The sequence below is a fragment of the Leptodactylus fuscus genome, chromosome 4, assembly GCF_031893055.1.
Source record: "Leptodactylus fuscus isolate aLepFus1 chromosome 4, aLepFus1.hap2, whole genome shotgun sequence".
Classification (NCBI taxonomy): domain Eukaryota; kingdom Metazoa; phylum Chordata; class Amphibia; order Anura; family Leptodactylidae; genus Leptodactylus; species Leptodactylus fuscus.
This window is the reverse complement of record NC_134268.1, coordinates 59,590,218-59,606,769: the sequence shown is the minus strand read 5'-3', so window position 1 is coordinate 59,606,769 and position 16,552 is coordinate 59,590,218. Positions and strand designations below refer to the sequence as shown.

The 16,552-nt window shown below is 39.0% G+C and overlaps 1 protein-coding gene across 1 annotated transcript in view; it reads right to left on the bottom strand.

The window, feature by feature from the left end:
* Positions 1-801: 801 nt before the first annotated feature.
* ALKAL1 (ALK and LTK ligand 1) overlaps positions 802-16,552 on the bottom strand; it is a 75,475-nt gene continuing 59,724 nt past the window's right edge. The window contains exons 2-5 of the mRNA XM_075271963.1: positions 6,574-6,627; positions 2,468-2,551; positions 1,473-1,542; positions 802-925 (exon numbers count right to left, since the gene is read on the bottom strand). Coding sequence (XP_075128064.1) covers positions 802-925; positions 1,473-1,542; positions 2,468-2,551; positions 6,574-6,627 — 332 coding nt within the window. The remainder of the gene's footprint in view (positions 926-1,472; positions 1,543-2,467; positions 2,552-6,573; positions 6,628-16,552) is intronic.

Sequence of the window (16,552 nt, the reverse complement as noted above, 5' to 3'; positions counted from 1 at the left end):
ATTATGCCATTAACTGGCCCTGTAATAGCATATAAGCGACTTCGAAGTGATGTTGGTGGTGATAGACTCCGTTTATTATAATTGATACAAAAACACCAGCAAATTACCTCTTATCACTTCGTTTTATATCTTGGCATATCTTTCTAGAGGTTCTCCACTAAGGAAGTTGAATGTTCTTTCTCATACGCTTCTAATAAGCAAGAACATTGCATAACCTATTAGGTCCTGCTGAGAGAGTTGTTTTTTGAGGACATGAGTTAAATATATAACCAGTAATCAAAATACAATGTGAAAAGGAAACCAATAAGACACTTGTGTATAGGATTTAATCAATGTAAACTGCATTGCAGTTTTCCAGTCATATATTATAAATTTATTTTCAGACGTACCATACTTACTAATACATTGTGCGAATATTCTGAATGTGCAATATTTTGCAAAAGCTTTATTGAACGATATTATCTCCTTCTGACAGTAAAACATCTCCCTTGCAGCTTAGTCTGATATATATATATATATATATATATATATATATATATATATATATATATATATATATATATATAGTATTCATTTCAAGTTAGTGCAAATAAAAAAAAAATATTTGAGCCTGAGCAACATACGTAATAACAATGGAAAATGTTAAATAGCAAATACAAAAAAAGAAAAACGGACTCTGCAAGTGGTTATAATATATATTTAGTATATCATTAGTAAATATTATATACAAAGTATTTAAATAAATAGCTAAATTTCTCTTCGGCCCTAGGCAGTATGATAAAAAATGTTTTATTCACATGACTATGGAATGTTCAACTTAAAGATGTTTTTAATGAGAAAACAGTAACTCAGATCATCATGGTATAGACGTCCGATTTCAAGGCACATTCTTGGCAAATCAGAGTTCTGTTTTAGTAGATCAGACCTACAATGAAAAACAGAAAAATGTACATTTATGTGGAACAAAACAATCGAATGTATTATACATGGCAAATCCTTTTTTCATGCTTTGATTTGTACATCTTCACAAATTAACAGCACTACATAAGGGAATTGTAAAGTAGCTAAGAAATAGCTATGTCGTAAGTCATACTAGATGCATGAATTCTGAACCTTATCAACCCTGCGACCCCTTTGCCCTTTGGTGACTATTCTAGCAGTTTTCCAGATGAACACTAGAGTTGTCACTCAACATCAGAGGGTAGAACTCTTTGGAAATGGATCAGCAGTTGCAAAATCATCAATTTCACAATGAGACAAAAGAGCATGTAAGAGATATCTGTACTGTATGTTATCTGTACATCTACCAAGTCACCCCCCCCCCCCTTTGTGGTTTCATAACTTAAAATCTTCGGGGCTAATTCGGACTATAATTGTCTCACACAGTATCACAGTACACACATAAAATAAATAAATAAATAAATATTTTTTAAAAAAAATTTAAAAAATATTGCAGATTTACTTACATTTACTTTTTAGGGTTGTGGACATTTTGGCAATTAGCAGCCAATCGTGTTAGCATCCTTGCACATCTTCTGAAAGCTGTATAGAGAAAAACATAAGTTTATATAAGAAACAGAACTATCAGATCACAATAAGTGGAGAGAAAAACCCATATTTAAATTAGAGATTTTTTTAGATACACTATCAAAATACAGTAAACTATCTTTGATGCATTTTGCTACCATTTCCAAGTAGTAAATTAATATTATTTATTTTACATTACCATTAATTCCAGGGAGTTGTACATATTTAAAGGGCTACATACAGAATCTGGCCATGCAAATATACCAGTACAATACACATGAAAAAAGAAACAAATAGCCACAGACGGAGAGAGGACCAGGTCTGCAGGGGCTTCTTAACTTAAAGGGAAGGAGAATGAGACAGTATAATATCCCATAGTAGTCCCTCTACACAGTAATGTCCCATGGTGGCCCCTGCACACAGTATAATGTCCCATAATGGCCCCTGCACACAGTATTATGTCCCATAGTGTCCCCTGCACACAGTATTATGTCCCATAGTGGCCCCTGCACACAGTATAATATCCCATAGTAGTCCCTCTACACAGTAATGTCCCATAATGGCCCCTGCACACAGTATAATGTCCCATAGTGGCCCCTGCACACAGTATAATGTCCCATAGTGGCTCCCGCACACAGTAAAATGATGTTCCATAGCACCCCTCCACACAGTATAATTTAGTTTGTATAAATGGGCTGCTTTACTATGTAGGAGCTAGGAAAGTGGGCGCTATGTTATGTGGGAGGGGCCCAAGTTAAAAGTTTGCTGTGGGGCCCAGTCTTTGCTAGCTACGCCCCTGAATACAGACATTCCCTAGATCTTCCCTGGGAAGCACATACAATGCACCAACTATGTCCCTATTACAAATTTACTGTATAGTGGTTTGTAGTTGTGCACAGCTTAAGTTATATATTTTGTTAACATCGGTCAATCTACTTACTTTGTTTTGTTGCACAGTCTTTTGTGTTATGATAGAGTCGAAATAATTGTTTACTGCATTCTTCTGAGAATACTACAGGACCTGCTGTAATAAAAACACATTCAATTATTATTCGTCACAACTTTTGATGATTTGCTAACATGGCATAACTACTGTATGCAAAAATCGTAGGGCCATACAGCAAATCTCAAAGAGGACACACATTTTCTCTATTTGTTTTAAGAAACAAGATTCCCCATACATTAACTCTATTTGCTATAGTAGGGCTTTTTAATGGCTTTGTATATCTCAACTATTTTTACAATGTTTTTCAGGACACCTAAGGCTAGAAATGAGTAGCCGTCTTTGTTAAAGAAGTTGAATATTTTTTTCGCTGAGTAGAAGAACGGTATAAAATGTGAAAAAAAAAATCTAAATTTTGCTTCCTCTACCTAAAACAAAATACGTTTTATATATACTATTGCATGGAAACATGTTAAAATTTGCTTTTCTGATTCTTCTGATCACAGGGGCTACACACTAATATAGTTTTACAACAAAAAATAGGTTTTATGTGGTTTTATATCCAGTATGGCTTATTTTCTGGACCTCTAGTCTATGTGGAAATTAACTAGTAGTTTAGTATAGTAGAGGGCTGTAAATTGCTTGTGTTATCTCTAGCTAGACTCTCTGCTGAGAAAGAGCAAACATCCAGGAAGTAGGTGATGGGAGGGGGTGGCAGGGGAACAAGTTTTGCTAACATAGAGTGATTGGAAAGGCAGTTTCACTTTACTATGATCACTACAAAGAGTTACATTTTGTTGATAAAAGTGATGATAAAGGTCCTATAATCTTCCCTCATCACAGTGTAACAGCTGGACAGGAACTTCAGTATGAAGATGTCATCACTATTGTAGGAGCAGCTGTAAATCACAGGTGTTTGACTTTAATTACGTGACTGCAGCACCGGGCATCTGATAAAGTGACATACATAGGCAGATTAGCAACGTCTAGGGGTTATATCCATTGTTAATTTTTTACTTTTAACAGCCCTTTTAATGCTGGATACCTGGAGCCTCCACTAGCAGGATCTAACTGCACCTAGTTTTGGCCACAATGGCAGCAGAATCATTTTAATCAGTTAATCTCCCCCCCTAGGAGGAAGCTATAGACACCCACTATGGCAGTGTAGTTTAGTGACTCGTGAATTTCTTGCAACATAAAAGTTGAAAGTTGACACTGAATTCAGTATTTCCATTTCTATATTTTTCATCATTTATGTGGTATAAATGTCCCATCACAAAAACAATATTAATCTCCCGTCACTCCTTTAAGAAATGCAAGACAGTGCAGCAACGCCTATTCTGTGATGCATGTAGTGTCTGAACAATGGAATCGTAGGAATGTAGTATGAACTACACTCACCGGCCACTTTATTAGGTACACCATGCTAGTAACGGGTTGGACCCCCTTTTGCCTTCAGAACTGCCTCAATTCTTCGTGGCATAGATTCAACAAGGTGCTGGAAGCATTCCTCAGAGATTTTGGTCCATATTGACATGATGGCATCACACAGTTGCCGCAGATTTGTCGGCTGCACATCCATGATGCGAATCTCCCGTTCCACCACATCCCAAAGATGCGCTATTGGATTGAGATCTGGTGACTGTGGAGGCCATTGGAGTACAGTGAACTCATTGTCATGTTCAAGAAACCAGTCTGAGATGATTCCAGCTTTATGACATAGCGCATTATCCTGCTGAAAGTAGCCATCAGATGTTGGGTACATTGTGGTCATAAAGGGATGGACATGGTCAGCAACAATACTCAGGTAGGCTTTGGCGTTGCAACGATGCTCAATTGGTACCAAGGGGCCCAAAGAGTGCCAAGAAAATATTCCCCACACCATGACACCACCACCACCAGCCTGAACCGTTGATACAAGGCAGGATGGATCCATGCTTTCATGTTGTTGACACCAAATTCTGACCCTACCATCCGAATGTCGCAGCAGAAATCGAGACTCATCAGACCAGGCAACATTTTTCCAATCTTCAATTGTCCAATTTCGATGAGCTTGTGCAAATTGTAGCCTCAGTTTCCTGTTCTTAGCTGAAAGGAGTGGCACCCGGTGTGGTCTTCTGCTGCTGTAGCCCATCTGCCTCAAAGTTCGACGTACTGTGCGTTCAGAGATGCTCTTCTGGCTACCTTGGTTGTAACGGGTGGCTATTTGAGTCACTGTTGCCTTTCTATCAGCTCGAACCAGTCTGGCCATTCTCCTCTGACCTCTGGCATCAACAACGCATTTCCGCCCACAGAACTGCCGCTCACTGGATGTTTTTTCTTTTTCGGACCATTCTCTGTAAACCCTAGAGATGGTTGTGCGTGAAAATCCCAGTAGATCAGCAGTTTCTGAAATACTCAGACCAGCCCTTTTGGCACCAACAACCATGCCACGTTCAAAGGCACTCAAATCACCTTTCTTCCCCATACTGATGCTCGGTTTGAACTGCAGGAGATTGTCTTGACCATGTCTACATGCCTAAATGCACTGAGTTGCTGCCATGTGATTGGCTGATTAGAAATTAAGTGTTAACGAGCAGTTGGACAGGTGTACCTAATAAAGTGGCCGGTGAGTGTATAATGGCTTTTCAGTAAATAACTAATAAATTTAAGTCAGGGAAAGAAATAATAATAAAAAAAATCTGACAATTCAGAAAATGACAACATACTTCTACAAAAAATGCAGTTCACGGACTAATACATTCCAGTTCTGCTCTTTACAAGTGATTTCAAGCCAAACTGTAGATCACAAACAGGTCAGTGTAATATATGACTACCTTTTATGCAAAATGTGCTATTACAAAATGTGCTATTATATGCAAAAACATCTGCTAGTAAAATCCACAGGTAAATTTATTTGTTCTGTAACTTGGATCAACTTTAAAGTATCTGTAGGTTTATATACATTCCAGTTTAAAGGGAATGTGTTATGAAAAAATAACCTATTGCTTAAATCAGCGATTCCTAACCAGGGTGCTGCGACACTCACGGGTGTCATGGAGGTCCCCCAGGGCTGCCACAACAATCTGGTGTGCAAACGGCTACATGTCTCTTTAGGGTCCATTCACAGAGAGTTTTTTGGCGCTGATTTTGATGCTGAATCCGCATCAAAATCCACATGGAAAAAAGCCTCCCACCGACTTCAATGGGTTCCATTTTCCGCTAGTGCTAGCAGAAAAAGGAACCCATTGAATTCAATGGGAGGCTTTTTTTCCTTGTGGAGTCTGACATGGATTCAGCTTCAAAATCAGCGTAAAAAACATGCCTGCTGAAGACTTGCTGCGTGGATCTGCAGAGGAGGAGGATCATAGATTTTCAAGGACTCAAGCATTTATATAACACAACTACAGTGTGGGGTCACTGAGGGACATTGTTAGTTGTCAGAGACCACTGAGGGACACTATCATTTTTCTGGGGGCCACTGAGAGGCATTATTAGTTGTCAGGGGACATTATTACTTGCCAGGTGGCCACTGGGGGACATTATCATTTGTCTGGGTGCCACTGGGAGGCTATATTACTTGCCAGGGGGCCATTATCACTTGTCTGGGTGCCACTGGGAGGCTATATTACTTGCCAGGGGGCCATTATAACTTGCCTAGCGATTACTGATAAGCAATACCTCCCAACTTTCAAAAGATAGAAAGAGAGACAGAATGTGCGGCGTACTATGCAAATTTAGCTCCATCCACTTCTATGTTGACTCCACCCACTGTCATCAATTTTTCTATGTACCCCTACACAGTATAATCCTCCTACAGTCACCCAAACATTATATGCCCCTACATTATTCCCCTCTAATTTTCCCCACAGTATGAAGAAACTAAAGGGGAACAATAAACCCGGGGCAGCTGAAGGGGGACATTAAACTGTGGGGGTAGTTGGAGAGGGACATTAAACTAAGGGCTTCTGGAGGGGGACATTAAACTCTCCGGTGATCAGTGAGGCACTGTGTATCTGGTATATCTAACTCCAGCGATCAGTGGTTATCGCGTGGAGGATAAAAATTGTGTTACAAGGTGCCAGTGCAAATAGATGCTCTCTGTAACATACAATAATCCTTACCTGTAAAATGATTTATGAACTTTTCTTTAAGGTTGGAATCTGTGGAAAATATTTCTGGAAAGAAAAATGTAATAAATATATTAATAATGATTAATCTTAATGAAAGAATATCAGGTCTTCCTAATGTAAAGGTGAATGTACTGGTGAATGTATGAATGTTATCTTTTTCTATGTTATGTCTCCTATACCTGTTTAGTTCACCTCTTATTGTGACTGATGTAGACTGGGTTTTACTAAAAAAAAAATAAAAAAAAAAATAAATAAAAGAGTTTTGGAGTTTTCAAAAAAAAGTGCCATAAATTTCAGCTATGTCCAAACTATTAAAAAGCTGGGGTCTTTTCACCCTGTTATGCTCAAGCATATCCAGCTGCAGGTTGATTTGAGAGGTGACCACTTATGTTTTCTAAATCTTAGTAAAAAATATGCAAATCTATTCTCCAGGATGTAATTAGGAGACCAGTGCACTCTGTACACCACCCTCTAGAGGGCAGCATTCTTAACATCATGCATGGCTCAGTTAAATAGTCTAATATCATAATGCAGATTTAATTGACAAATTAGTATTTCTATTCCAAAAGGAACAGATTCCCTGCTAAGGACAGCGCTGTTTTGGCCTATTAGGCCTCCTCAGCATAGAGTAGGGATACTGATTTGGCAGAGTGAGAGAGTATAGACCAGGGTCAAGGGATAATCGTACACATCAGGGAGAGTGTGTGCCTACATAGGCAGTATGGAGACTTACAAGTCATTCCTGCTCCGCTAGGGATTCTGGGTAAAAAATATGCAAATCTATTCTCCAGGATGTAATTAGGAGAACAGTGCACTCTGTACCCCACATTCTAGAGGGCAGCATCCTTAACATCATGCATGACTCAGTTAAAAAGTCTAATATCATGATGCGGATTTAATTGCCAAATTAGTATTTCTATTCCAAAAGGAACAGATTCTCAGCTATGGACAGCGCTGTTTCGGCCTATTGGGCCTTATCAGAATAGCGTAGGGATACTGATTTGGCAGAGTGAGAGACTATAGACCCTGATATTTTTTACCCAGAATCCCTAGCGGAGCAGGAATGACTTGTAAGTCTCCGTACTGCCTATGTAGGCACACACTGTCCCTGATGTGTACGATTATCCCCTGACCCTGGTTTATAGTCTCTCACTCTGCCAAATCAGTATCCCTGCGCTATGCTGAGGAGGATTTTTTTACAGTGATGTATTAGGTAATACACTTCAGTTAGCTTATACTACAAATCTGCATTTGATACGATACTTGTGATGGTAATACACCTTCAAGCTCACTGAAGTTCATCCTATAACTTTGCATGAGAAGTGTTTTTTCATGAATTTAGCTACTTGTAAATGATTGTGAAATTAGGTTAATATGCATTATAAACAGACTGTCTTGATTTAGAACGGTATGTATTTGTGTTTAAAGGTTTCTAGATATTTATAGAAATAAACCTCATGACTTTGGAAATCCATTAACTCACTGGAATTAATGCGTATCATTCATTAAACACTAAAGAGTCATAGTGACATTCAAAAATGAAAATGTCACATGAAGTTCCAGAATTTAATGTCTATGCTGTGTTCTATTACCGTGTATTTTTAATAAATCACATGTTCCTGAACTTCACAAATCTAATTTTGAAATCATGACTTTTTAGTTCCTTTTACATGAGGCAAGGATATCTATGGATCCAAACCACAAATAAAGAAAGATTGGAAAAACATTAAGGAGATGTTTCCCAAAGACAAGTGTTGCGTTACTCCATAACCATCTATACATTTTTGGGACATGAGAGCTCAGAGGTAGATATGGGTAAACCTCATGAGATTAGTTTTGAAGAATATTCATGAGGTTCGGCCCTCAACATCTTGACTTTGATGCACCCTACATGGTCCTTCAGCAGTGACCCTGGGACACATGGCATTAGTCAGAGTCCAGAAGAGGCCATAAGAGAATGGTGGGGGACCTCCAGATACCACTGGACACCACAAGGATACCCGGAGAGGTGAAACAAGTTGAGTATTAAAATTTATTATGTTGCCACACCTTCCCTGGGCCTTCACTTATACTGTAGAGTCTGAAGAGACCCCACAGTATAAGAGTGTTTTGTGGATGCCGAACACAAAAAAAATTTCAGGTTTGGGTCAAGCCCAAAACTTTTTGGAAATGCAAGTCAAATCCTCTTCAATCCACCTCTACTCAGAGTTTGTTTCTCCGAAATTGTAATTCATAAAAATATCAGGACAAAATAGTTATATCAGATTTCTATAAATGTAGCCATAAATAACGATACATAAGTCTCCTGTTGTCTTGTAGTAGACTTCAAACATAGTCCGATAATGTGCATTATATTATTCACAGCGCAGTGCACCAGGAATGCTGAACATATGCTACATGTAACAAGAGGACTGCATGAATTGCCCAGCAGTGTCTTGGGACAGGGACCTTTTGTAAGTGGCTTTGTTGTGAATTACATTGTTGCCATCATTTGATAGATAGATAGATAGATAGATAGATAGATAGATAGATCTAGTTCCATAGACAACAGCAGTAGGTCAAATGCAGTCAGACTATCACACAGAAGTTTAGCTCTTTGCCTCTTTTTCATGATATCACATAATATAAAATACATCCTTTACCTTCAAGGGTGCAAAAAAAATGATCAAATTAACTCATGCCTGGTGTTACGGTTCGGTAACGGTACGGCTGGACTGCAGACACTGCAGTGAGGTCCACAAGCCCCAGGGGGGAAGGGGCGGCCGTGTGCCTGAAAGGATGACCACCAGTTAACTGCACTGGCAGTGGTGTTTGTGCAGTTCTGGTGTGAACTAACTGCAAACACACTCTCACCAGTTAACCTCACTGGGAGACTGCACCTGTGCAAAGCCACTGGGTGAAGTTGAAAGAAGCCTTGCACAAGACTTCTGCTAACACACAGCAGAGGGCTAGGCACTAATACAAGCTTCAGCCTGCTACACAGGAAAGGCTGCCAGGGGTTAAACGTCACCCCTGGTCAGTAACACAAAGACAAAGGGCTCCTAAACAGCTTGGGAGCAACAATATGATTGGACAGTTCCAATAGGTTTAGGGGATTCCTACTAGCAGAGCCAAGGAGTCCTAGTTTAGATCCCTGACCTGACAATCTGACATTCTCAGGAACCTGGCCCTAACCTCCTATCTCAATTTTAGGCAAAGTGTGAGCATCGGGCGGGCGTCGGCTCACACGATTTAAAGGCTAGTCCCCGCCCAACAGGGGCGGTGGCATGATGTCACCGATCATGCTCAGTATGGCCAGAATGGGACTTAGCCTCTGAGCAAAAATGACCCAAAATGTTTGAGTATGCTCAGTAGGGAGAGAATGGCACTTAGCCTCTGAGCGGCTCCAAAATGTCTGAGCATGCTCAGTTGGCCGAAAGCTGGACTTAGACTCCAGACACCTCACTGCACAACGCCGAGGGCAAGGTTTGGATTGGCCCGCAGGTGGCGCTATGCGCTGGACGGGAAGCCTGCGGGACCCAATCCTAACACATGGTTGAGCACTGAATAAACTTAAATTTATTATTTAAATTTATTAAAACTGGCATTTGCAAATAAGTTGGAAAGTAGACTGAATGGCTCATTTACTTTAGTGTAAAAAAGCAAAAAAGGTGCTCCTTTTTTTTTCTTTGATAAAGTTGGGCAAAGGATTCCCACACTGTGCAAGTGGAATACTCTTAATCACTAGACACAAGATACAAAGTGTTATCTCACAAAAATAACATAAAGCCCCACCAGAGGCTAGTAGAACCAGTAACAATGCCATTACACTGGTTCTGTCTTGTCACATGATCCGACTTGAAGTGCCCCAACTGCATACCTAACAGCCTCCGGCTGACCTGGCACAACTGGGGTCACCATTAGGCCTGTGATTAGGCTTCAGTGGTCACACTGGGCACCCCAACGTCATGATGCTGGGTGAAAGCTTCAAGATGTGCGGCCTACATGAGCCAAAGGCTGGAAGAGGGTGCCGGGGGAACAGCAAATGCTGACAGTATGCACAGGAGAGGAGAGGCAAAGTGAGTATGTTGGTTGTTTTACTCGCCTCCACTTATTATACTCTGAGGTCCAACGGGACCCAAGAACATAATAGTGTTTGTGGGTGATGAACCCTAAATGTTTCCGTTTCTGGTTGAGTCTGAAACTTTTGAAAATTTTAATTGAATCCAGTTCAGTCTGAATCAGTTGACTTATCTCTGGGGACATAAAAAGTAACCAAAGGGCACCGCAGAAAAACTGAGAATTTGGCCCCATTGCACCAGGACTGCCTTCAGCATCATTCAGGATAGTAACAATGCACATTCTGTCACAGCAGAGGTATAACACATTTAATGATGCCATAGCATAGGGATAATGCATATAGTGAAAACAGAGAAATTCTACATATTATCATCTTAATATAATGTGTACTGTACTACAATCCTCCTCAGCCAGAGGTCAGACCTGACAGCAGCTGTTTGCCTTGTTTGTTACTGTACATCCATGGATGTCAAATCACTGGAGATTAAGTAGCCGTCCGGAATATACTGCAGCTTTTGTACTTTTTACCAAAGAGATACAAGCTGAACTTCCAATACCGAGTATATACCATGCAACCGAAATCAGAACCTGAAACAATAGCCTCTATGTATATTATTCCACAATGAGCAATATTACTGCAAAATATACTTACTTCATAATGACAATGGTAAAATTAAGACACTAGACTAGACATTAAATATACGTAGTTAAGAAATGTAACCTTGCTTCTGATGTATGGCCTCTACAATTCATAATAAGGGGAGCGTTGCTTTATATGATTCCTTTTTCATTGTGTTAATCCTGATTTGACCTAGTTTTAATCCTGAAAAAGGCTTAGGACAGACAGCTCTGTTTTCATTTTTATATATAATACATATGTGTGTATGTGTGCCTGTTCTTCATTTAGGCTTGCTTCCTAATATAATCAGAACAGTCATATTATTTACCACAAATAATTTATTTTTAAATGTAACATATTGTTATTTCGTCTGTATTTATTTGTATTTAATTTTATTATTCCATGTAAAATAAAATAAATCTTGCAATTACATGTGTGCTGACATCTATTGGCCACGCTGACTTCAAGGACTACAAAGACTACCATAAGCAGCGTTTTATTGTATACAATAGTAATGAACTACTGTATTATAGTAAGGGGGTTGTAGTATCTGGCAAGATTGGTGATGTTATTACTGGCTTTCTTAGGAGAAGTTCACACACAGTATTTTGCAGGCGGATGTTGAAACCCACCTAAGGGCATCACACTTGTGCACGGTCTCCGCTTTCGGGTTTCCATCTTCTGGTGTGAGAAACTGGACATGAGACAGAAACCCAGCAGTCACTTGAATGGGTTTGCAAAGTGACCAGCCGTGAGCGTTTTGTGGCACTCTGCAGCAAATGGTTTTTTTTTTATTTAACCGGACTTTGTGTCCCTAACACTCTCTCCCTTTCATTTCAATTGGGGTCATGATGGGAGGGGGGCAGATGTTTTCTTCTAGCTGATTTCTGGAGCGAAACAAAGTTTCATGCTATATCTTTAAAAGAATTATTCCTGGGAACTCCAATAGAAATTAATTGAAGGCATAAAAAAATCTGAAGAAGTGTTTGAAGCAGTTTTTGCAAAAAAAAACAAAAAAAAACAGGATCCTAGATTTTTGATACAACCAGGGAAAGGGGTTTCCACTAAAACTATCACAATGAACAAAATTGTAAAAAAAAAATGCAATTTCAAAGTTAAAGTTATTTCTATCACCTGAATCGCTTTTCCATGTTCTTACTGTGCACTTGTGTTTCTGATCACGGAATAAGAAATTCCTGTACACGTTCAGCTTTCAACAAGTCAACGGGTAAGGCAAAAAAATGTCTCTGTTTTCCGTCTTTAGTATTTTCTTCTCTTACTACCTCCACAAATACATCTGGAAATATCTATCCAACTCCTCTACTATCTATTACATACATTAGGAAAGTATGTATGTGCTATTATATTGTCTTCTAATTTTTTTTATTACAGTAGATAATATTAGAAAAAAGAAGTCTGGATACAGGACTGAACTGTAGTGAGGAATTGTGCTACCAAATCAAAGGAAAAGAAATCTGATCCTATAAATCCACTAAAATTCCTGGTTTCTGTGAGACCATTTATTTCCTATCCATATTAACTTCAGGAGAATCTCGAAGACTGAGTCCAAATACAAAATGTATAACTTAGGCCTCCCACCTACCATGTGCCATATACTGTATAATGCTAATGTCTTCCTATATGGAAGAAGACACATTTGGTCCCACTCAGGCATCAGGTCCCATGCAAGACTAATAGCATTGTACTCTATAGTTATGAAATATGGCACTCCATTATTCTGCAGCCAAGATAGGGTGGACTCTATGAAATATCAGTTTCTGCATGTATTAGTCATGTAATCCTGCTACAGTAGTTATTAACTGGATAACACAGGCAACCACTGTAGATACATCACACAGTCTAAAATAATCAAGTTGTATTCAATAGAGCAGAAAATTCGCTTCATATAAAATTAAAAAGTTGAGTTCTCAATAGTTGTGCTATGGACGATATACACCAAGATGTTATCTATGACAAACAATTGTAATGATCAAAATACATTTTTTCTCTATGGTTCATCAATGTCAAGTCAAATGTATGTGTGAGACTGATGTCACATTTTGTTTAAGGACTCCATATTAAACCAATTAAACACAAGATCTTGGCATGTTAAAGAAAGCCCTGAAATGTTACAATTCACACCCTTACTGGATGGATGCACATACAGACATACAGGATAGGTAAAAGTAACCTGAGTTTACATGAAAAGTTAAAATAGCTACAGGGTTTTGCTTGGCAGTCTGTTCTATGGCTGTATAAATCCTCGTAACTGGTGTCCTATCAGTTTTACTGCTGCTCATATCCCTACTATGGCTGCAGCATATTTTGCATTCATATCTGAGACTGTGGGTATATACAGTATGGATCAGCCTACCCCCTCCCCTATTACTGATACTACAGTTTTTTTATATGCAGTTCTGTCTAATTCTGCCTGAAGTGAAGTAACTGCACAATAGCAAAAACTAACTAACTAAATAAAGTAAAACAATGTATATGAGCACCATTATGAAAGCTGTTTATTGTATGTGAATAATATTCCATCTGTAATCACACAAGCAGTCAGAAGTAGATTCAAGTACATGGATGACTTTTATTTCATTGTAAAGTTTGAGATTTTCAGAATGTTCAGTCCTTTGCACAGAGCAAGCAGTTTGCAGATGTGCTCTGTTAAAACAGAGCCCCTCCTATCTGCTTTCATTGTGTGAAGAGACTAGACCCTCTACTCACTGTGAAGATATTTTGCTATTTAATGCTATCTATGGACAGACCTTCCCTAGCAGCAGGGAGTGAACTAGAAGGGAGACACCTAAGGGAAGAAACTTTAGAGAGGTTTTTAGATGGAAACAAGCCAAATTTTCAATTAAAGTACATTACATTATTAATAAATGATTATATAATTATAGTTTTAATAAATGATACAAAGTTGTCTGAAAAGTAGGTGACCATTTCATATACCAATTTGTGTTAATGTTTCAGAAAATCATATTGTTTAGCTGTTCAACTTATGATACACATATCTGGACTAGAGATGAGCGAACACTAAAGTGTCCGAGGTTCGAAATCCGACTGTCCAGGGTTCGACTGTTCGAACGGATTTCGAACCCCATTATAGTCTATGGGGGGAAATGCTCGTTTCAGGTGTAGGCAATATTCGATAAAATCATACTTACCAACTCCACGAGTGACGGTCGGGCTGGCTTCTGCTTGAAGTCTTCTCCCAGCGCAGGGTCCCCCGGAAGAAGACGCGGGGACACAGCGCGGAGAAGATTTCAGAAAGGTAAGAGAAGAACCAGCGTTGATTGGCAGAATGTATACCATTCTGCCAATCAACGCTGGTTCTGTATCGAACCTTAAATATCGAACAGCTAGTAGTGTTCGATCGAGTATGAGTATTTCGAATACCGTAGTATTCGATCGAACACCTACTCGATCGAACACTACTCGCTCATCTCTAATCTGGACATGTCCAGCCAAGAGGACTGGTAAGGTAGGACACATCTGTATATCTCTATACAAGCATTGTGTAAATAGGGCTGGAAGTTCAATGGGTGGATATATTTTATATCTCATAATATTCTTTATTGCTCTTACTATATTTACCCAGAGTAAGTGCTCATTCACACAACAGGGCCATATATTAGGTCGTGAAAAATCCTTTTTTATGGCTAAGTGAACACCGGTTTGTAGTACTGGTAAGAATAGTTTTAACACTGTATCTTTTTCACACATCCGATTTTTTGCTATTTATTGAAATGTTACATTTTACTATTCTTTGTCACATCTACATGTCACTTTTTACTTATTCAATTAAGAAGTGTAATTTTCCGCACACACTCTTTTTATAAAGCCACTTTACAATTTCGCAATTTCAACTCACTTGAAAAGAATGTTTCCTTCCTTCCTCATCAGGAAACAATGTGTTATACATTGCCTTGTATCTCTTTGTGACACATCTTTGGAGTTCCATTTTAATGAACTAGCATCATTCCAAACAATACTCCTCATATATTTATTTCTTGTCCGACAAACCATATGTATGCTATTATGCAAGTTTACTGAGCCAATATCAGATCTGAAGCAGATACAATCTCGTGTTTCTATGCCAAACAGAAAACTGTTTCTGATGCTCCAATTACTATATAAGTCTGAATTAGTTGTGACTTCAGTCTTTTTATTGTTCAAGTCATAATAATGTTAAAATCAAATTAGTCTAGGGTCACAGAATGAAAGATATGCCTGAGAATGGTTATTTATGTCCTACAAAGATTTTACTTCAAAGACTACAGCTAGACATCTACTTTAGGTACAGGTCACATGTAGTGAATCGCAGCTCAAACATGCTGCAATTTCACAGTGTGTGGGCTCAGCCTTAAAGAGGACCTTTCATCACGTTTACCGATTCAAGTTTTTAGCATCTGGGAGTCGGTAATGCTCCACACATTACGGCACAGTTACATTTTATTTTAGCCTCCAACATTCCCAAACAATAAACACAAGTAGTCTTGGTACCTGGTATGCTGTTTAAGGTCTGTAATGTCACAATGGTGGTGTCAGGCAGGGTGTGTGATACAGGGCTCAAATCAGAGGCAGCCAATGTTAAAGCTTAGACTCACACCCCTTGTCTACTCCTGCCTGACACCGCCATAGTACAGAGCCTACATAACATATCAGACATTCAGTCATTGATTGCTCAGGAATGGTGTGGTCAAGAAACAAATTCCAACTGTGGTGGAATCAATGGATGGGAAACTATTAATTTATGTAAAGAGCTGGACTTACTAGAAGTGGCAATAGGTCCTCTTTAGCCTAAAGCCCCTCTTTGAGGAAAAGCTGCAGTTTATTCATCCAAAGCTAGGAATGGGTTGGTTTTTTTTATATTTCTCATGTCTTTGGTAGCCACGTCTGAGTTTGGCTCAAAAATATGGAGCAAAATTTGCAACAAAATAAAAAAAATATTTTCCACAGCGTGGGGCCTGAGCCTCAAAGATGTTTTCCAATCTAAACAGTACCTTTAAATATAAAAATTCCTATTCAGGTACATTGGTCACAGAATTGCAGTCTTCGGAATGCAGTAACATAATTTCTGTTCAAGTTACACTGCATTACACTCATTCAACATGACTACTGCTCATGGCTAATGTTACAGCTACAGGAATCTCAGGCTGTTGCACTGAAAAGCACAGAGTAGCTAGCCAGAAAGTGTGCACTGACGGCCAAGTACAGATGTGTCCTTACCTCCTAAAAGAACATGTCCAGATATGTGTATCCTGACATTATCAGCTTTTCATGAAA